Source organism: Curcuma longa, chromosome 21, assembly GCF_044706935.1.
Source record: "Curcuma longa cultivar G26 ecotype Majalengka, Jawa Barat chromosome 21, ITB_CL_G26_1.1, whole genome shotgun sequence".
NCBI classification, from domain to species: domain Eukaryota; kingdom Viridiplantae; phylum Streptophyta; class Magnoliopsida; order Zingiberales; family Zingiberaceae; genus Curcuma; species Curcuma longa.
In genome coordinates, this window is record NC_133881.1 from 6,112,845 (window position 1) to 6,135,532 (window position 22,688).

General features: G+C 33.3%; 2 protein-coding genes and 1 long non-coding RNA gene across 4 annotated transcripts; 1 reads left to right on the forward strand and 2 right to left on the reverse strand.

The window, feature by feature from the left end:
- Positions 1-368: 368 nt before the first annotated feature.
- On the forward strand, positions 369-923 carry LOC141814306 (uncharacterized). Its single transcript, XR_012600481.1, has 3 exons — positions 369-442; positions 516-659; positions 779-923. It is a non-coding gene; the product is annotated as an uncharacterized LOC141814306 (long non-coding RNA).
- An 8,279-nt stretch (positions 924-9,202) lies between these two features.
- Positions 9,203-12,374, reverse strand: LOC141814720 (alpha-humulene synthase-like). Its single transcript, XM_074702664.1, has 7 exons — positions 12,236-12,374; positions 11,814-12,057; positions 11,222-11,594; positions 10,804-11,022; positions 10,116-10,251; positions 9,778-10,026; positions 9,203-9,694 (listed from the first exon to the last, which is right to left on the reverse strand). Exons 1-7 carry the CDS (start codon positions 12,359-12,361, stop codon positions 9,401-9,403), a joined length of 1,641 nt encoding a protein of 546 aa, XP_074558765.1. The 5' UTR covers positions 12,362-12,374; the 3' UTR covers positions 9,203-9,400.
- Positions 12,375-16,166: 3,792 nt separating this feature from the next.
- LOC141814721 (alpha-humulene synthase-like) lies at positions 16,167-19,304 on the reverse strand. Of its 2 annotated transcripts, XM_074702665.1 has the most exons (7): positions 19,179-19,304; positions 18,759-19,002; positions 18,167-18,539; positions 17,748-17,966; positions 17,054-17,189; positions 16,716-16,964; positions 16,167-16,632 (listed from the first exon to the last, which is right to left on the reverse strand). In XM_074702665.1, the coding sequence occupies exons 1-7, from the start codon at positions 19,302-19,304 to the stop codon at positions 16,339-16,341; spliced, it is 1,641 nt and encodes a 546-aa protein (XP_074558766.1). In that variant the 3' UTR covers positions 16,167-16,338. The 2 variants fall into 2 exon arrangements, with proteins under 2 accessions (XP_074558766.1, XP_074558767.1); XM_074702666.1 differs by lacking the exon at positions 19,179-19,304 and having other exon boundaries at positions 16,561-16,642; positions 18,759-18,984.
- Positions 19,305-22,688: the final 3,384 nt, after the last annotated feature.

Sequence of the window (22,688 nt, forward strand, 5' to 3'; positions counted from 1 at the left end):
CTATTACCAGAACTCTGGCATGTATGTCCTGATTGCTTTAATTGTCAGGAACGATGAAGTCACTAGTGACACCTTTTCTCCCCACTGAGTTATTTCCAGAAATATACCTTAACTCTTAAATTATTTCAAAATTTAACTTTAAAGGCAGATTAATTTTCTTTCCAGTTCAAAATGTTTAGCATGTTCCTTTGATGATAGCACTGAATTAGTCAGGCTCTAAGTTCAGAGTTACTTTGCTGGTATGTTTTTCATGATATATTTATACATAGTTTACTCAAATTTCATGACAAAAGAAATGTGAAACCAGAATTTGAATATTTTCAGTTTATGTTTATACAATTCTAGGTGATGGAAGAGTAAAAGGACCACCTAATCCTACAACTGCTGGTCTGGATCTGCATCCATTTGACATGGAACATGGCTTAGGGGGCAGCAACACTCAGCTCAGTCAATCTTTTGTGCTTCCTTAGGTGGCTTCCCATAATTACTCATCTGGTAGTTTTGTTGAAATGCAGTCTGGGAGTGGACTTGGATCAGTCTAGCCACCTCACTGTGGTCAGACAACACTGCAAAGCCAGAGATCTCAATCGAGAGAAGATCTTATTGCTTCATTAGCAGACACCCACATAGTGTAGATACGATGGTCCATGACAGACCTGGTATGAAGCCCTTATTTCCTTTGCTGCTTTTTGATTTTCTAGATTGTCATTCATCATGCACAGAACCTTCCGTGAAACAATTAGTATTTACAATTATCTCTGGCACTTAACAACTCCAGAAATATAGCATGGGCAATGAGATTGGGTGTTTAACAACTTAGCAATCTCCATCGAAAGGGCCTTCTTTCGCTCTTTTTATAAGCGGCAAAAGCATCTTGTATTCTCCAGCTATCATTAATATGCTGTCATTGATGCATACCAAGAACACAGACAGTTTGTTCTTGGAATAACAAACACAAGGGTGGTGAATCATACATAGTCTCTGTTGTATTTTGTGTTGCTAAGTTGTTGAAACGCGTAATGTAATGTGGGTCTTCGATTCCTTTCTGCAACTAACAATATATTCATGGTTATATTAAAGTATTTTATGCCCAAAAGAAATTTCCTGGATCTAGATGTATTCTGCAATTTATATTTCAGCTTTATTTTCTTACAACAAGAATTGAATGCATTCAATATCATATTGATTGAGAGTTCTTCAATCTAATTTGAAACTGTGATCTATGGTTGGATTCTACATGAAATTATTTATAATTGATATAATCTCTTCTCCAGGGTGTCCTAAGGTGGTTAGAAAATAGCCAGAGTGCAAGAGAGCTCAAATATCACCAACTTTTGGTGATATCCTTTATTGATGATTAATTGTAAGATAACATTTATATCAAGATATATTGGATGTGCTTTGCTCCTTTTAGTTTTGCAATCTAGAAAATTTAATAAAAAATTCATAAATTATGCATATTATTTCATATTCAAACTAAATAATTATAAAAGATTAGTACAATTTATCATAAGCATAGAGATGGATTTTAATGAATTTTTAAAAATTCTAAAATCCCTATTAAGATAACAGTGTCATTTTTTTAATTTAACATTTTTATTATTTTAAAAATAAATGCAAGTATTTAATCAAATAAAACTTATTATCTGACTATATAGTGGAAATATTTAAATGATTGATTTAATTTTGTTATGAAGTAGAAGGCAAGTAAAGAGGTAAGAATGAAAGTAGAAATGATTACTTAGCAGAGAAGTCAATTGAAGAAGACCTTGAAACATGTACGATTGTCCACGACCAAGTAGGCATTCAAATATATACAAATCTGAATCTAACATCAATAAGAGATCAAATTCTCAAAGTCAGATCTTTTCTACTTCAGCAAGTCTATCATGCAGTAATCGTATAGGACCATTGAGATGATAAATTTCAGCTAAGTCTTAATTGTAATTTATCTGACCTACTAGAATTATTTAAGTCTTATCCTATAGGTCTAATCTACTAGACTTCTCTACCTAAGGATTACTCCCCTAGTATTTTTTTTATCAAGCATCTGATCATCCTTGATCTGCTTGAACTTACCATTGTGTAACCTCCAATTAGGACTAGTCACTCGGTAGACTTTCCACCCACCAAACATCTAGTCCTCTAAATCTATTTGGGCTTTCTCTTGTCTAACCTCCAGTTAGGACTAGTTGCTCGGTAGACTTTTCACCCCCAAGCATTTAGTCACTCTTGATCTGCTTGGACTTTTACTCAACCTCGATCACTCGACTCCTAGGACTTTTCCTTCAATGTATGATCCTTGTTGATCCATCGACTTGATAGGCGTCTGATCTACTAATCAACCTAGACTTCCTCGCCTGTTGTCCCTGATCCTGCTAAGATTTCTTTACCTAATCTCCCTCAAGGACTTGCTTTGCCTAGCCTCCAACTAGGACTTGATTTGTCTAACATCCAGTTAGGACTTTTCTTTTTGCCTAACCTTCAGTTAGAACTTCCCTTGCTAGTCATCTGGTCAATTGTAACCTGATTAGGCTTCACTTACATTTAAATATTAGGTCCTATTTAGATCTATCCTTGGTCAAACTAATCGGACCTAAGTACATTATCAAATATCAAAACCCTAGAGAAAGACTACACCAATATAATTAAGTTAACTTGTTAAATCAATTACGTTTAAGTTAAAATTAAGTTACACTTTTAATTATTAGTTAAAGTTAATATTATTAATTAAGTTAGATTATTTAATTAGGATTAACTTAAAATTTGAGTTTAAGATTAGAGTTAGTTAATTATATTTTATTTTTTAATTAAACTTGAGTTAAATTAATTAGATTGAATGTTAGGTTAAATTACTTGGATTATTAGATTAGATTAAGTCAAGTTAATTAAAATTAAATTAATAATTATATTTAAATCTTATTTAATTACAGTTTAATTAATAACTATCTTTAAGATTTTATTTAAGTTAGATAATTAACTTAAATTAAGTTATTTTAGTTTAAATTAATTAAACTTATTTAAGATAAGGTTGAATTTAGAATTTTTAAATTAAGTTTAATTGAGTTTTAATTTATATAGAATTTTCAAATTAAGTGTAATTGAGTTTTAATTTATTTAGAATTTAATTGAGTTATTTAATTTTAAATATAGGATTTAATTGTTTAATTACTTTAGTTAGGTTTTGATCATTTAATTTTTTAATTTAAGTTTGCAATTATTTACTTATTTAATTTTGGATTAATTGATTAAATTCAATTTAGTTAAATTGATTAATTTAATGAATTAATTTTAAATTATGTCCTAAATCTATCTCACCTATTTCTAGATTTTCAATCAAGTAGTCTTTTGGGTTATGTGAGAGAGTTTGTCAATTTTATCCTTGATTAACTTAATTTTGAATTCTAAGACTTAATTGATCTATTGAGTTAGATACAAATTTGATCGTTGATCAATTAAGTATACATTTCAGGTTTTAACTTCTAGATCGTGGTGAGACATAGAAACCTTCTTGGATATCAGAGCAACTATCACTTTCTAAGCTAAAATTAATTCATGAAATTATATATACATAGTCAATATATTAAAAAATTCTAATCTAACTAGTTTAGAATGTGACGAGGTAATTTTAGTTAGTTTCACTTAGCAGATCAAATAGAGTACCCCTTACCCCACTTGACTATCTAAATCAAGCTTCCCTAATGTACTATCATCTCATCCTACCCTGATACTAGGTTCGGCAAATATCAGTCAAGCTTGTATCCTTATCTAGCCTAGAATCAGTCTAAATTCAAAAGTAAAAAGAAATAAAAAATAATCAATTTATCTAACTAAGATAGTTTTTCTATTGGTTACCTCTGGATCATAACCCTGATAAGTTTACTTGGTTCCTAACCCCTCAGGGTTAGTACGTCCAAGGCTTATGTACGGGAAGGTGCCCGTCTACTAATGGTCTCATTTTCGGACCTTTGTTTGAAGGCAGAGAAATCCATCTTACAGTCCAAAGTAATAATAAAAAGAATAAAGGACAAGACAATAATAATTAGACTAAACTCTCGTGTAGGCTGTTCTGGAAGTCTTGAGCGCAATGCACCCTTCCTGGAGCTTCCCAATTCGCACGAGCAGGATCCGTTCGCGTTCACTAGTGTCGCATGATGAAGAATATATGGAGAATTAATGTTGCTCCTTGTGGTGCACGTTGAGACCCTTATATAGACTATTTTGGGCGCTTGGAACCGATCTTATCCTGATCCGATTTCGTCAGTCTATCAGGGCTGATTTTTCCTGATCTGAGTGCCTGGACCATCCAAGGGTGCCTGGACCATCTGAGTGCCTAAACCATTCGGGCATCTAGAGTAACATCCAGGTGCTTGGATCCAGTCAACTCAGGTTTGACCTGAGTTTGACCCCAGGCTTAGTTCAACTGCTTCTATTTGCTCCTTTTATACTTTCTCAGTCTTGCTTCCAGCTCTAATTTTTGTAGGATTAACATACAAATAAACAAGCAACCTAAGCCTAACTGTAGTCCGTCTGACCTACTAAGCTTACTTAATTTTTACCCTGTAGATCTAACCTACTAGGCTTATCTGTGCCTAACTTTCAGTTATGACTAGTCACTTCCATAGGTAGATTTCCCACCTGCCGAACCTCCAATCACCCTTGACCTGTTTGGATTTTCTCTTATCTAACCTCTAACTAGTCACTTCTATAGGTAGACTTCTCACTTACCAACTTCACTCACCTGGTCTTCCTTGCCCAGCCTTCAACCAGGACTTTCTGCCCAGCTTCACTCACTAGGTCTTCCTTGCCTAACCTCCACTTAGGTCTTCTTGACTTTCTCTGCCTAGCCTTAACTAGGACTTCTCCTTGCCTAGTCTAATCGATTAGGACTTCTTGCTAATTTTTTTGTCAACCTTGATCTAACTAGACTTCACTTACATCCAAATATTAGGTCATGTTTAGCTCAACTCTTGGTTAAACTGACCAGACCTAGGTGTGTCATGCCCTGAGAAAGCCGTCCGAAAAATTTCGGTAGCATCTCCCCAGTAACTATGACAATTCCCCTAAATACATGCATAAATACACAGTCACATGCGGCCGGAAATAGGACAACACATCCAATAAACACGCCCAAATACAAACAGATATAAAATAAGACTTACACGGTCACACAACAGCTATCACATGCATACTAACCAACATAATCCAATTTTACGTAACGGAAACTTCGTAAATCCAATAAAACACAAACCACAATGCAAATCCAATACAACTACAGAAATTCTTCGCAGCAGAAATACAAATCCAAACAAAAACACACAACTATCAGTATAAGTCTAAAACTCCGATACTCACAGAAATCCAACCACCACAAATACAACCATATCAAATGTAGCAAACTCCGTACCAACCAAAACATATGGAAACCCTCTGAAGTGAGATGGAAACAACCGGCTAGTTCTCCAAGCTCCAAGTACTATCCTCCTATCTGCTACCTAGGGAGAAAACAAGACAACCCCAGGGTCTGGGTGGTGAGTATAAAAATACTCAGTGGGTACTAAATAAAAGTGCATAATACAACAAGGTATCAAAGAATATAAGCATGAATATCAACAGGTATGTAGTTCAACATGATACTACAGGAGCAAGGTCAACATATAATATGAGAATCATGTATGTCATGTCTTAAAATGCAACAGTCATATAACAACAAATGCATAATCATATAACAACAAGCGCATCAGCTATAAATGTAGTAAACAACAAGAAATGCATGCATGGTCACTGTCTGCACTCGCCACCCTCAGTCACCCAACCTGTGCAGTGAACTGGGTGCAAAATAGGACAACTGCACATCCTCCAACAACATACCACTACCCGTGAATGGGGAGGGGTAGTCTTCAGGAGAGCTATCTAGCTAGTTCTAGTAGCACCCAACCTGTGCAGTGCTATAATGCTCTCACTCAACCTGTGCAGTGAGAGTTAACAACAATAATATGCTACGATGCATAGTTCAACAAATAACTACCACAACATCCAGGTATGTGCAACATCAATTATGATAAATCAACATAGATAACCAACACTCAAGGAAACTGTATTGACGATAGCAAGATCATATCAAAGTTAACGCTAAGTATCAAGCATGAATCAATCACTGCATGTAAAGAAGGTAACAACAGGATAATTATGAAAAGAAGATATGTGTTGACCAAGCACAGGAGCACCCACCTGATTGACGAAATCGTCGCAATAAAAATCCTAATAAAATCCTCCGCGTATAGCAGGATCAATAGATCAAAGCCCTGCAATTAAAATTAAACTTCTGCTAAATATTATATTTAAAATTTTCTACGAAGTAAACCCTAGTCGATTCTAAGGTTAATCTAATCCAATACACTCCAATTAACTCAATTTAACATGACTCGGTTAATGGATAAGAAAGACACATTTGGCCACTAGTAAACAGCCTGGGACAGGTATCTAAGAAAACAATAATTAGTTTTTATGAGATATTAACACTTAAATCCCCTGACGAAGGGCGATGCGAGAGAGGATCGAAAGTTCTAAACCCTACCAAGGATTTGGGATTTGAAACAACGACTCCTCCAGACACAAACAACCTTAAGTTATCGTAGATCAAAATTCCATTGTAAAACCAACTACAATTTCCTCATTTAGAAAAATCGGCGTTGCAGTCTACCACAAATCCCCAAGTTTACCTCCATAGAACATACATCAAAGAATAATCACAAAAATTCAACTTGTACAACTCCAATCCGAACAAAAGGCAGAACCAACAACTATAAAGGCGGTACCATGATATTTACCGACGTAGGCAGACATCTTGGATGTAGAAGGTAGGAGGGAACCCTAGATTGAAGCGAGAACTCGAAGGGACACGCGGAACAGAAAAGGACCATAGGACAAGGGGGTGTTAAATAGAACTTGATCAACAAGGAGGACTCAGCCTTGCTATGTGCGGCGGTGGAGCGGCGTCGGACTACTCTTCTCCATGCGGCGGCGGTGGTGAGCAGAGGAGGAGATCGCGGCGGTAGGGCAGCGGCGGATCGCACTCAAGGTGGAGGAAGGCGAGGGCTCGGCGGTGTCGAGGACGATGGAGAAGCGGTAGTGGAGGGAGGGATCCCACTGGTTGCGCCGGTGGCTTGATGGCAGAGGAGTGCTGGCAGTTGGCGTCGGACGGCGGTGTGCAGCTGGAAGGATGAGGAGGCGGCCTCGAGCATCTGCTGGCGAGGATGGGGAGGAGAAGCGGTGCGGGGATTAAAGGAATTAATTATAACGAGGAGTCACGGTAATCTAAATTGGTTTAATCTTAATCGGCACCATTAAACTAAGTTTATTAGGCTAAACCAACTTAAAAAGCTAGGGCTTATTATACCGATTGAATCGGTTATTGTAACAAATCGAATTCAATCTTGGTTTGCTTGGTTTACTAATCAAACGACCTCTGATTTGACTCAAACTAGTTTTGTTGGATTCGTCTTCGCAAAACGAATCTTTTCATTCATTTTATTTTACCAAAACCTCTTCCAGTATGAACCAAATCAACTTGGTTCAGTTTGGTTCAATCTTGGTTCGTTTGGTTCACTAACCAAATGATCTCTGATTTGACCCAGTTTGATTTGTCGGTTTCGTCTTTACAAGACGAGTCACATTCTCCTGTATCTTATATTTAATATCCTAATAGGTTCTGATTTTTATGATTTACGAGTTTAACCTAATTATCTTATTAAATAAGTTAGGGTTTAATTAATCAAATCTAATCTACTCTAGGTTTAATTTAATTAACCTTTCTAATCTTTCCCTTAAACCCCTAAAATTACAGTTAATTTTATTTATAAATTACCTCCTAATTTTTGATATTTTACAAAGTGTATTGTCAAACAATGAAACTCTAGGAGCAGATTAGTACTCCTTGCATCAACATACCGTTCCTAAATTCTATAAAGGCGAAACTCTTTCTCAAAGGAGGAGAATTTTTTAGTAGATTGTCCGTTGTAAATAGTCAAGGCATGTTGGCCTTAGAGGAGCAACTAATGGCTATGAACCAAGTAAAAAAAATATCAAGTTTATTTCCACTGTGCATTTACTTACTCTCTTTTACAAAGGTTTTCTTAATTTGTAAAAAAATGACAAACGCATTGCAGCCCTCATCTCAGCCCTACAATGACTTCAATTAATTGATCGTTGAGCAACCAACAACTATCTGATCCATATAATAAAGACCCTCAAGTCGACTACTCATACTTTCGATATTCAATAAGCTTCTAGTTTTGAACAGAAATTCTATTCATCAAACCTTTGTGTTGATCAATCGACTCCATAATTGATTTAACCCTCTAATCAACTAAACTTCTAATCAATTGAATATGCTTAATGAACCCTCCTTGACACACATGATAAGTACACTCTAAACAAATCAACCCACTTTTCAAATGATTACAACCTTTATAATTTAACTAAAATACCTTTTTGATTTTTTAAAATAATAACTAATTTAAATGTATTTTGGTTAAATTAATCATAAAATTTTCAAATTAATCTATTCTTTTGTAAAAATATAAAATTCATAAAATTTTAATTTTTTTAAATAAAGTTCTTAGATCTTAAATTATTTTTTACATTTAATTTATTAATTAATGAACTATGAGCATAAATTAACTTGTGCTCATGTTGAATAGGACAAACCCTTCTCAAGAATGGTAGATTAATTAATCTTTAATTATGCAAAATCAATTTTAAAAATTACCCTCGAACATTTGAATTGTGAATTTAAGATAGAAAGATTTTATGAATGATGCATGACTTTGAAAGTCATGATGATAGGGCCCAAAAATCTTTAAAAATTGGTATAACTTAAGTTTTGTGAATTTTAAAAATTAACCTAGAGCATGACTATTGAGCTTTATATTGATTTCTAAGGGTATTATGAAGGACATTTAGAAAGCCAAATACTTTATTGTCATTCAATAAAAATTAGATTTAATTTCTATCATTTTTTAAACTTGTTTGGTCACAAATATGTTATCTCTTTTTTTTTACTTGATTCTTCCATTTCCATGCCAAAAATATACAAATTATATCTTCTGAACTATATATAAATACTCTCTAAATAATTCTTGATTTTTAGATTGACAATAAAATAAGATTATAGACTATGATAATCAAGCACTTAATTATTTTATTTAATACAATTTTACATGCATGTTCCAATACACACCTTATACATAGGCCATTCCAGTACTTCAATAACATACTATAAATCATCCAAACTCGAGTTTCACCTTATTCAAATGTTGATTAAATGGCCTGAATTTGTGACTGATCATGGCGGCCTTTGATTACATTCACTAGCTAGGATTTGTAGGGTGTGATACTCTTAAATAAGAATAGATTCAACCAACAACATATAGATATTATCTTTCATTGTAGTTTTGGAATCGGTGTATACGTCGGTGTACTTGTATACTTCTTCTATTACTCTTGAAAAATTTACTATTATTTCAATTATAAGTCGAGGTACTTGTGTTGGATTGAGACATTCTTTGTTATGGTCTTTCCATGCATCCTCCACCATTTCCATAAGATTCTTATAAGCTTCCTTTTCATCTGTGGCAAACTCTTTCATATAACATTCTACTGTTGAAGCTGCCTGTTCTTTTTGTTGCTCACGCTGCAAAATTCTAAAAGAAATTTTAAGAAAAAGAAAATATTTTTGAACATATACCAAATAAATTAATTATCCAAAACAATCACCTTATGTGAAGTTATATCATTCATGATCCTACCAATCATAGAGCTAGCTTTAAGGATTTTGGGGAAGCTGACAACCCACTCAAATACCTCCTTTGATGCCACTTGATCCATGCCTACATAAAAGGCACATATAAGCACAGGATGTACAGTGGAGACTAATGAATTACTTAGATGTTCCTCCAGTGTGGGCACATATTTTTCAATGCCCCATTTGGCATCTATGAAGTAAGACCTTGATAAAGCTTTTATCTACATAAAAGGAAACAATAAACTTATTAGTTTATATTTGACAAGTTAATAAGAGACATTAATCATTTTTACAACGTACTTAAATATACCTCATCTTGAAGAAATGATATGCGGTATTGCTCATCACTTTCTAGTTCATTTTCAAATTCCTTGAAAGTCCTTAGTAACTTGAGATAAAAATCCTTTAAGTATTCTGGTACTTCATCAATGGCTTGAGGTTCCCACCTGAAATGAGTAAACTTAACATGCATAATTGACTAACTATATGGACATGATATCTTAAAGCTTTATAAAGAATATCAAAATTAATTTAAAATAAATTAGAAATAATAACTACTTATTTGATGTTATATTGTTACATATTTGTTGTTGATATCTAATCTTTAGATAATGATCAAAATATTAGTTGACTTATAGGTAATTTTAAGTTGTTTTGACAAGTTAGAAGTTGTGTTATATCTCATTTAATTGAGAAATAAAGTAGGTGCTAATGTATTTTTTTAATTAGAAGTAGGTCTTTTTCATCATTTTTTTATTTTAAAGGAATATCAAGAATAAATTTGCTATTTGGTATAATAACTTACAATAATTAGCTCATAATATTTTCCATCTTATTATGTTTTTAATTATTCTTTTATAATTGGACCAGTAATTTATCATTTTATAACTTTCTTTTTTTCATTGATTTTGAGTTGAATTTATTTGAGTTATGATACTCAACTAATTGCAATATTAAGCAAAACAAAAATGTAGCAAAATAATGGATACAATAAGTACCTTTGAATTGCCTCAGTTAATAGTTGACTCTCTTGTAATGTGCTATAATTATCATATATGTCATCCATAAGTGACACCAATCCAACAACCTTGCTACAAATTAATCTTGCACGAGAATATTGAGGCTCAAAGTGCACATTATGTATCCAATAATAACCTTCCACTATTCGATCGCGAGCAAAGTTTAGTGATTTAGCAAGTGCTAGATCATTCCACCATCTTCAAATATGTAAAAAAAGATAAGGCAATTAGTTTAAACTACAATAAAATATTTATTTAGACAAATAAATCATGTGAATTACTATAAATATGTGAGTTTGAAATCATTTATTCAACTTCTTTGGTACTCACACTTAAATCATGTAAAAAGATTTAAGTACTCTAATATTCTTCATAAAAGAAACTTTAATATACTTACATTGAAATTTTCTTTAGCTCCTCTTGATGAAGAGATTGTAGCAGATTAAAATCCAACTTTGCAAACTCTAATATTGCATCATTTCGCCTTTCCTCCTCTTGATAAATAGGGATATATTTTCTTGCCAAGAGCCGTTTATTTCTCTGGCATAGTGGGGTTTCAAGGAAAAGAGACACCAATATCACTAAAGGTTGTTTAAGTTCGTCCAACAATGATGCAAGTCTATTCTTTGTAAATAATATGGCTTCATCAAGTATATACTCCCCGTGTATCCTAAGATAAGCTGCATTGTATAAGCTTAATAATCCCTTCACATCTTCATTTAAGGTTGACTTGAAGTTTCCTTCCTCATCCTTGAACTTGTTAAAAACATCTGCAATAGTGGGAAAATACTAATAATTATCTCACAACAAATCACATAGTATAGTAATATAGAACAAACTATTTGATTAGTTTTTTTTCATGATAACATGCACATATTGTAGCTTATATTTAAAAGGTTTTAATGATGACTTATATATATATATATTTATTTATTTGACAGAATATATAGTGTAATAGTTTTTGCTTATTTATATTGTTAACTAGCTACCTGCAGGCACATAGAAACCATGTTGCCTAAGTAATCGAAATCGGAGAGAAGTTTCATAAAGTTCATAGTTTTTAGCATCATGCTTAGAGATTAAACTTAGCGCTGCATCTATTTCTTTCTCAAAGTGATAATCCAATCCGAGCAACTGAATTGCATCAATCAAATTCATAATTTGCAACATGTCACTAGTTTCTCGAAACAAATTCTTTGTTTGCTCCTTTAGCTCTTCTGCTCTAATCGACACCTACAACATGAAACATAAAATAATTCAACTACTATATATCCTTTAAATAATTAAAACAAATAATTCAATGCTTTTCAATTTCCTTTAAGATGATTATATATTTTATGAATAGGGGTTGCTTAATAAAAAAAAATTTAAGTGAGAAATAATGAATAAATGTGTGAAGTTAATAAAATACCTCTGTGAGAGCAAGAGAAGTAGTGTGGTGGATGAAATAATCGCCCCAAATACTCGGATGATATTTTGATGTTTTGCGAACAATGTCTTCGTTGCTAGCAACTAAGATGGTTGATTGCTTCTCCATCTTAATTAGAAACTTAAGAAGTACTGATAAGAGGTTTGTGGTTGATGCAGAGCTTTCTCTTGCTATTTATAAGCTTACTTAATGCACATGGAAAAGTTTTTATGTGTAAAAGCTGTTAATTCTTCAACGCTTTACACATGTAAATAATTTTATATGTCACAGACAGTATTAGTACTCAGAAAATGACATAACAAAAATGATTGATTGAAGGATATTTATAACGAAAATGACTGTACGACACATTTTAAAGGGTAAATATAAAGAGGGCTTCCATCATTACAAATCGCCAAATAGATTTGTTTTCCTGATTTATGTCATATAAACGTTCCCATTAAAAGTAAACCACCCAAACTAACTTCAATTGTGGTCCAGTCTAAATTTTACATTTCTAAATAGGATTTTAGATTTTGGCCAACTTATTTTATTTTAAAGTTTAATTGATCAACTAACTAATATACTATTTGTATCCTCTTGAAACTTCAATATGAAAACTTCTTCCTTTCTTTAATTTAGGATATAACTTTTCCTCATAATGTAGGATTTTCACTGCATCATATGTAAAGTGTATGATATTTTTGGAATATATGTATATTTTTACACATGTACGAGTAACTTGAATCCACATGATAAAAAATAAACTTGGATTAGATATGACGTAGTCAACTTAGTGGAGATTGGCACATATAGATCATGTCCTGAACTAAGTGGGTATAAGACGATGAAAGGAACGAGACACATTTCATTATAGCTACTAAAGAGTTTAGAAATGGTTCTGAAATCAATCATTGATTTTTTTCGATCAATTGAGAATCTGATGTACTACTAGGTACTTCTCATGATGGTTCCACAATTAATGATTAATTACGGACGACCAACATAATCAAAAACATATTGGGTCAGACGCACTACAAGTTTCTCTAAAACACTTAAAACGAGTTTGAGAATTTAATTCTCAGTTCAAAGAAAAAAAGTCTGGTTGGACCAGACAAAGGATAAAATGAACCAAATTGGTTTGGTTCATGATGAAAGATATTTTGGTAAATCAGAAGTGATGAGGGGTTTTGTCTTGAGATGATTTAATTTGAGTCAAATCAAAGGTCATTTGGTTATTGAACCAGATATTTAATTTTGAACCAACTTGGTTTGGTTTGAACCAAACTCAAGTTAATCGGTATATGAGTTCTGTTTGAGTTTTAGATTGGACCCAAGATCCAATAAGATGTTGTATAAGATATGATATCATATCACAAAGGAATGAACGGCTGACATTAAACTCTAATGGTCAGGATCAATTACAACTTTTCAAATCTTAAAACCTATTAAACTCAATTTACTACAGTACTCAATTCGATTTTCTACAGTAATCGAATCAGTTCGCTACAGTGAACCCTAAACCCAAACCCAGTCTGGTTCTTTCCCTTCTTCCTCCAGTTCACTGAGCCCACAACTAGTATCACGAATGAGCCTCAAATTAGAATTTATAATCGAAAACCCTTAGCTCACAAAACAAATGTAATATAGGGGCCACGAGTCGTATTTTCCAAGGACTAGCAGAGAGTTTGTATGAATCAAGCTAGGATGTCGTTCTTTTTGGGTTTTTAATATGAAATGGGGGTTTTGGCATTTTTCGAATGAAATGTAAATTTGAAACCAACAAATAGAACAAAATGAAAATTTACTAATCTAGGAATGCAACTATTAGAACAAAGTATCAAATCAAACCTAAAAATGCAATTCAACTCAATTCAAGGAATTTGAAATTCAACTAATGTTCATTAAACTAAATGCAATTATCACAACTAAAACAAGTGATTGCAATCAGTAATTAAGCTATATAATGCATTGCAAAACAACTAAGATAATAGCTAAAGGAAATCAACAAACCTAGAACTAGAGAAAGAGTTTACTAAGACAAGAAATTGCATTCTAACTCAACCTGATTATTACATGCAATTAACTAACAAATGAAACTAACAACTAAGGTTTCAAAATGGTTGAAAGATTATCAGATCAAATTCTTGATACTGTGAACAGTGCCAATTTAGTAATTCTTTTGAAGAATTTTCAGATACAAGGGATAAAGAAATTTAAGCCAAGGAAACTCAAGACAAATCACTACAATCAACAATAGAATCAGAAATGCAATTGGACTGTGAATTCTGATAAGCAAAAAGAATGAAAAAAACTAATTCAAACTGAAAATTCAGAATGTAATACAGCATCAGAAATAGCAATAAAAGAAAAATAGTTCAGCTCAGATCTTCCCTTCCAATTCTTTCTCCAATCTAGCTGTCACACTAGATCTGATGAAACCATCAGAAATCCAAGAGAAAAGACTATCAAACCAAGCTTGGATTGATCTGCAATCGGATTAAATCAGTGAAAATTCAGAAACCCTCAGAATCTTCTCCGAACAGAGCCAATACAGATTTAGATTATCAGCTTGAGATCCTTCAAATCGAAATCTCTCCAATGCTCAGGAACTCTCAATATCCTTCAGAGAACCCCTCCGAATGGTGTGATTGCTCCGATTAGGTTGGATCAAAGAATAATCAGCTGAAACTCGCCGCGGAACAGAGAATCTGGCAAAACCCTCGCCGTGCAATCCCGTCCACGATTGATACCAAACTCTGCTTGTAATCTTCCTCTAGAAGCTGGAAAATGATCTGGAAGGGAGAAAACCTAAAGATCGATGCTCTAATCTAAGAAACAGAAACGGGAAAAACGCGAGAACGAAGATGCTACAGTAACAATGACGCGGTTACTGTTCATTCCTCTTTATAACGGGGATTTGAATTCTACTGTTCACAGCCGGCTTGATTTAAGTTGGTTCGACCTGATTCAACTCGAGTTCAGCCCAGTTTAGCCAATTAAGCTCCAATTAGCCCAATTTCAGCTCCAATAAAACCCCAATCTCGATCACAAAGTTTTAGGTCTATCAAATTGATCAATTTTGACTTGACTCGGTCCAAATTAGCTCGATCATGGCTCCACCTGAGTCCTACAAAGAATTAAACTCAATTAATATCAAATTAACCATCAAAATTATAGAAATTATATCAATCATCTAAAAATAGACCATGTCACAAATGTAATTCAATTATGTTGATTAAACATTTAATTGTTTACAATGAAACCCAAAATGAATCAATAAAATGCTATAAAATTCTAGCTTATCAACGTGCACTCTGATGAGATCGCAGCCTCTCCCTATTAAAGGGAGAGGAAGGCCCTGCTGCGGATGGGGGTGTAGTGAAGAGAGTATACCTACGTTGTTGTGTGAGCGTCCAAGTGAAGAAGAGCCTACGCTGTGTGTGTAAGCGTCCAAGCAGAGGAGCCTTCAAGCGGCGCTGCCGGAGAAGAGGAAGAACACCCAAAATTCGAAGGATTTGGTTTGTGGAAACAGAGGATTTTTCGTCCGTGATCACTCTTCTGACAGAAGCAATCTCTACTGCTAGAGTTGGAGTCGAGGCACGCTTCAACAGGTATTCCTACGTATTGAGCTTTATATTGATTTCTAAGGGTATTATGAAGGACATTTAGAAAGCCAAATACTTTATTGTCATTCAATAAAAATTAGATTTAATTTCTATCATTTTTTAAACTTGTTTGGTCACAAATATGTTATCTCTTTTTTTTACTCGATTCTTCCATTTCCATGCCAAAAATATACAAATAATATCTTCTGAACTATATATAAATACTCTCTAAATAATTCTTGAATTTTAGATTGACAATAAAATAAGATTATAGACTATGATAATCAAACACTTAATTATTTTATTTAATACAATTTTACATGCATGTTCCAATACACACCTTATACATAGGCCATTCCGGTACTTCAATAACATACTATAAACATCCAAACTTGAGTTTCACTTTATTCAAATGTTGATTAAATGGCCTGAATTTGTGACTGATCATGGCGGCCTTTGATTACATTCACTAGCTAGGATTTGTAGGGTGTGATACTCTTAAATAAGAATAGATTCAACCAACAACATATAGATATTATCTTTCATTGTAGTTTTGGAATCGGTGTATCCGTCGGTGTACTTGTATACTTCTTCTGCAACTCTTGAAAAATTTACTATTATTTCGATTATAAGTCGAGGTACTTGTGTTGGATTGAGACATTCTTTGTTATGGTCTTTCCATGCATCCTCCACCATTTCCATAAGATTCTTATAAGCTTCCTTTTCATCTGTGGCAAACTCTTTCATGTAACATTCTACTGTTGAAGCTGCCTGCTCTTTTTGTTGCTCACGCTGCAAAATTCTAAAAGAAATTTTAAGAAAAAGAAAATATTGTTGAACATATACCAAATAAATTAATTATCCAAAACAATCACCTTATGTGAAGTTATATCATTCATGATCCTACCAATCATAGAGCTAGCTTCAAGGATTTTGGGGAAGCTGGCAACCCACTCAAATACCTCCTTTGATGCCACTTGATCCATGCCTACATAAAAGGCGCATACAAGCACAGGATGTACACTGGTGACTAATGAATTACTTAGATGTTCCTCTAGTGTGGGCACATATTTTTCAATGCCCCATTTGGCATCTATGAAGTAAGACCTTGATAAAGCTTTTATCTACATAAAAGGAAACAATAAAATTATTAGTTTATATTTGACAAGTTAATAAGAGACATTAATCATTTTTACAATGGACTTAAATATACCTCATCTTGAAGAAATGATATGCGGTATTGCTCATCACTTTCTAGTTCATTTTCAAATTCCTTGAAAGTCCTTAGTAACTTGAGATAAAAATCCTTTAAGTATTCTGGTACTTCATCAATGGCTTGAGGTTCCCACCTGAAATGAGTAAACTTAACATGCATAATTGACTAACTATATGGACATGATATCTTAAAGCTTTATAAAGAATATCAAAATTAATTTAAAATAAATTAGAAATAATAAATACTTATTTGATGTTATATTGTTACATATTTGTTGTTGATATCTAATCTTTAGATAATGATCAAAATATTAGTTGACTTATAGGTAATTTTAAGTTGTTTTGACAAGTTAGAAGTTGTGTTATATCTCATTTAATTGAGAAATAAAGTAGGTGCTAATGTATTTTTTTAAATTAGAAGTAGGTCTTTTTCATCATTTTTTTTATTTTAAAGGAATATCAAGAATAAATTTGCTATTTGGTATAATAACTTACAATAATTAGCTCATAATATTTTCCATCTTATTATGTTTTTAATTATTCTTTTATAATTGGACCAATAATTTATCATTTTATAACTTTCTTTTTTTCATTGATTTTGAGTTGAATTTATTTGAGTTATGATATATACTCAACTAATTGCAATATTAAGCAAAACAAAAATGTAGCAAAATAATGGATACAATAAGTACCTTTGAATTGCCTCAGTTAATAGTTGACTCTCTTGTAATGTGCTATAATTATCATATATGTCGTCCATAAGTGACATCAATGCAAGAACCTTGCTACAAATTAATCTTGCACGAGAATATTGAGGCTCAAAGTGCACATTAAGTATCCAATAATAACCTTCCACTATTCGATCACGAGCAAAGTTTAGTGATTTAGCAAGTGCTAGATCATTCCACCATCTTCAAATATGTAAAAAAAAGATAAGGCAATTAGCTTAAACTACAATAAAACATTTATTTAGACAAATAAATCATGTGAATTACTATAAATATGTGAGTTTGAAATCATTTATTCAACTTCTTTGGTACTCACACTTAAATCATGTAAAAAGATTTAAGTACTCTAATATTCTTCATAAAAGAAACTTTAATATACTTACATTGAAATTTTCTTTAGCTCCTCTTGATGAAGAGATTGTAGCAGATTAAAATCCAACTTTGCAAACTCTAATATTGCATCATTTGGCCTTTCCTCCTCTTGATAAATAGGGATATATTTTCTTGCCAAGAGCCGTTTATTTCTCTGGCATAGTGGGGTTTCAAGGAAAAGAGACACCAATATCACTAAAGGTTGTTTAAGTTCATCCAACAATGATGCAAGTCTATTCTTTGTAAATAATATGGCTTCATCAAGTATATACTCCCCGTGTATCCTAAGATAAGCTGCATTGTATAAGCTTAATAATCCCTTCACATCTTCATTTAAGGTTGACTTGAAGTTTCCTTCCTCATCCTTGAACTTGTTAAAAACATCTGCAATAGTGGGAAAATACTAATAATTATCTCACAACAAATCACATAGTATAGTAATATAGAACAAACTATTTGATTAGTTTTTTTTCATGATAACATGCACATATTGTAGCTATATATTTAATAGGTTTTAATGATGACTTATATATATTTATATTATTTATTTGACAAAATATATAGTGTAATAGTTTTTGCTTATTTATATTGTTAACTAGCTACCTGCAGGCACATAGAAACCATGTTGCCTAAGTAATCGAAATCGGAGAGAAGTTTCATAAAGTTCATAGTTCTTAGCATCATGCTTAGAGATTAAACTTAGCGCTGCATCTATTTCTTTCTCAAAGTGATAATCCAATCCGAGCAACTGAATTGCATCAATCAAATTCATAATTTGCAATATGTCACTGGTTTCTCGAAACAAATTCTTTATTTGCTCCTTTAACTCTTCCGCTCTAATCGACACCTACATCATGAAACATAAAATAATTCAACTACTATATATCCTTTAAATAATTAAAACAAATAATTCAATGCTTTTCAATTTCCTTTAAGATTATTATATATTTTATGAATAGGTGTTGATTAATGAAAAATTTTGAGTGAGAAATAATGAATAAATGTGTGAAGTTAATAAAATACCTTTGTGATAGCAAGAGAAGTAGTGTGGTGGATGAAATAATCGCCCCAAATACTCGGATGATATTTTGATATTTTACGAACAATGTCTTCATTGCTAGCAACCAGGGTGATTGATTGCTTCTCCATCATCTTAATTAGAAACTTAAGAAGTACTGATCAAGAGGTTTGGTTTGTGGTTGATGCACAACCCTTCTCTTGCTATTTATAAGCTTATTGCACATGGAAAAGTTTTTAAAGCACGTGTAAAAGCGGTTAATTCTTCAACACTTTACACATATAAATAATTTTATATGTCACCGACAGTACGGTACTCAAATAATGGCATAATAATAATGGCTGATTGAATGATTTGTACGACATTTTAAAAGGTCAAAAAATAAAGAGGGCTTCCATCATTACAAATCGTCAAATATATTTGTTTTCCTGATTTATGTCATATAAACGTTCCCATTAAAAATAAATTATCTTTCTTCTATAAAAAAAAAATACATTCTATCATTCCTATGATCGAATGATATTTATATATAATCATATGTAAAAAAAATAAATTAAAAAATTATATTTAATCATGATGGAAAAAAATATTATCTTAGTTTCACCGAGATTCGATCTTTCTCACTTCAATAAATTTATTTCATCGTAACCAACTCAACTATACTTTAGAAAAAAAAATTATCCAAACTACCTTCAATTGTGGTCCAGTACTAAATTTTACATTTCTAAATAAGATTTTAGATTTTAGAATGTGAATCATACCGGCCAACTTTTTTTTATTTTAAAGTTTAATCGATCAATTAACTAATATACTATTTATTGAAATTCAATCCCAAAACTTCTTCCCTTCTTTAATTTAGGATATAACTTTTCCTCATAACGTTGGATTTTCATTGCATCGTATGTAAGAGTATCACACTGTTAGACATATATATACGAGTAATTTGAATTCACTAGATAAAAAAGCAAACTTGGTTAGATGTGACATAGTCAATCTAGTGAAGACTGACACATATAGTTCATGTCTTAAACTAAGCAGGTATAAGACGGTGAAAGAAACAAGACACGTTTTATTATAGCTGCTAAAGGGTTTAAAAATAGTTCTAGAATTAATCGTTGATTTTTTGATCAATTGAGGATCATAATGTACTATTAGGTACTACTCATGATTGTTCCGTAATTAATAATTAATTACGGATGACCAACATAATCGAAAATCTATTGGGTCACTCGCACTACAAGTTTTTTTAAAAGACTTAAAACGAGCTTATGAATTTGATTCTCAATTCAAGAGAAAGAAAGTCTGGTTGAACCAGACAAAGGATAAAATAAATCAAATTGGTTTGGTTCACGATGAAAGATATTTTGGTAAATCAGAAGTGATGAGGGGCTTCGTCTTGAGATGATTTAGTTTGGATCAAATCGGAGGTCATTTGGTTATTGAACCAGATATTTAGTTTTGAACCAACTTGGTTTGGTTTGAACCAAACTCAAGTTAATCAGTATATGAGTTCTGTTTGGGTTTTAGATTGGACCCAAAATTTAATAAGATGTTGTATAAGATATGATATCACAAATTAAAGGAATGAACGGTTGGCATTAAACTCTAATGGTTAGGATCAATTATAATTATTCAAACCTTAAAATCTATTAAACCCAATTTGCTACAGTACTCGGTTCGATTTTCTACAATAATCAGACCAATTCGCTACAGTGATCCCTAAACCCAAACCCGGACTGGTTCTTTCCCTTCTTCCTCCAGTTCACTGTGTTCAGCCCCCGCTCGCCTGCACGCGTGCGAAAAGATTTCTTCATGCGCTCGATTCAACTAGAACCACCATCACGATCTTCTCGCGATCTTGCGCCCGGTGGTGAGAAGATTGCGACGGTCGAGGTAAAAAGAGGGTCAGGCAGCGAGGAACAACGATCAAGCCAACCGTAGCGTCGCGATTTCTTTCCTCCTCTCTTTGCTGTTCGTTGCCACCGGAGCTTGATTGGGCTACTTCCACCTGCAACCGACCACCAGAGAGCATCTCTGCCAGAGGACAAGCCGCTGTTTCCCCTCTTCCCCTTCTCACTGTTGTTCGGCATCACCAGACTTCTCTACTGCTGGATTGCTCATCGGATTGAGGGTCTACCGCCAGATTGCTGGCCGGAGGAGGGCCTGCTGCCGGATTGCTCGTCGGAGGAGCTGCTGCCTGCAATCGAATTTCCCTGCCACAACCGGAGGAGTTCCTGCTGCCGAGACCCCCTGTAGCCATTGGGGGTTTCGTTGCCAGAAAACCATGTGCCTACGATTATTTTTCATATTTTTTTCAAAAAGTGTTCCGGTCCTTTCTTTTCTCTACTCTATAACTATCTGGGAATTTGATTGTCGGCGATAGTTAGAAAGCCTCAAAAACGAACGCGACGTGTGTTATTGCGTGTTTCTGATATTAGGGTTTTCTCTCGTATCAACCGTTGTTATTTGACAGCTAGTACCGAAGATGATGACACAATTTGTGGATTGGGAAGCCGTCTAGAAGAGTACTTGACATGGATCACCAGTAGAGACGGAACTTCAATAAGGGTCGCTTGATTGATGTCATTCTTGCTAAGCGTCATATGCCAGGTACGCATAGAATATTTATTATTCTGAAAAATTTTAAATTTCAATCATGTCTTGTGCCTATTGTATTTTACATGTGTGTATTGCGAGTATTATAATAATTAGATTTAATTATTATTTTATTTTCGTTGCGAACAATTGTGATACGTGTAAACACGCGCAACGCACTGGACCAATCCTAATACTAGCAAATCTCGAAGTTAGTATAGCAAACCCTAAAAATACCTTAAACCTTAATTTTAGAGTTTAGAGTCCATCAGTTGATCGATATACTCTATTAATCAACTAATACTCATATTTCAATCTTACCAATACTGAATTCTTATCTTGTCTGGTATTCGATTGATCTTGACCTACTAGGACTTCTTTTGCTCAACATCCGATCAACTTTGACTTGTCGAGATTTTTTGTTACATAGCATCTGGTCAATCTTAACTTATCGAGACTTTTGTCATTTGCCAAATATCTAGTCTTCCTCGACTTATCTAGACTTCGTCTCATGTCTAATACCTAGTCAACCATAACTTGTTAGGTCTTCTCTCGTTGCTAAGTATTCGGTCCTCTATGATCCACTTTACTTTATCTTGTCATACCAGGTGTCAGGTCCTTCATGATTCACATGGACTTCTCGTATGCCAAACATCTTGTTGTCTTTTAACTGTTTGGACTTCCACACTCATGTCAAATGTCCAATCCTCCATAAATCACTTGGACTTCCATAATCATAGATCACTAAGTGTCTGATTAACCACGACTCACTTGGATTTTTTTCATCTCCAATCACCAAGTGTCTGATACTCCATGACCCATTTAAAATTTCATCTTCGATCACTAATTATCCGATCAACCATAACTACTTGAACTTTCTCCATCTTCAATTACCAAATGATCGATCCTTCATAACCCAC

Bases quoted from the DNA above. Each gene is read 5' to 3' on its own strand.
- LOC141814720 (XM_074702664.1), bottom strand. From the start codon at position 12,361: ATGGAGAAGCAATCAACCATCTTAGTTGCTAGCAACGAAGACATTGTT. The intron at 11,595-11,813 runs GTAGCTAGTTAA...CCACTATTGCAG, and splicing joins TGGTTTCTATGTGCCTGCAG to ATGTTTTTAACAAGTTCAAG. The intron at 9,695-9,777 runs GTGATTGTTTTG...AGAATTTTGCAG, and splicing joins ATGATATAACTTCACATAAG to CGTGAGCAACAAAAAGAACA.
- LOC141814721 (XM_074702665.1), bottom strand. From the start codon at position 19,304: ATGGAGAAGCAATCAATCACCCTGGTTGCTAGCAATGAAGACATTGTT. The intron at 18,540-18,758 runs GTAGCTAGTTAA...CCACTATTGCAG, and splicing joins TGGTTTCTATGTGCCTGCAG to ATGTTTTTAACAAGTTCAAG. The intron at 17,190-17,747 runs GTACTTATTGTA...TACTCATTTCAG, and splicing joins TTAACTGAGGCAATTCAAAG to GTGGGAACCTCAAGCCATTG.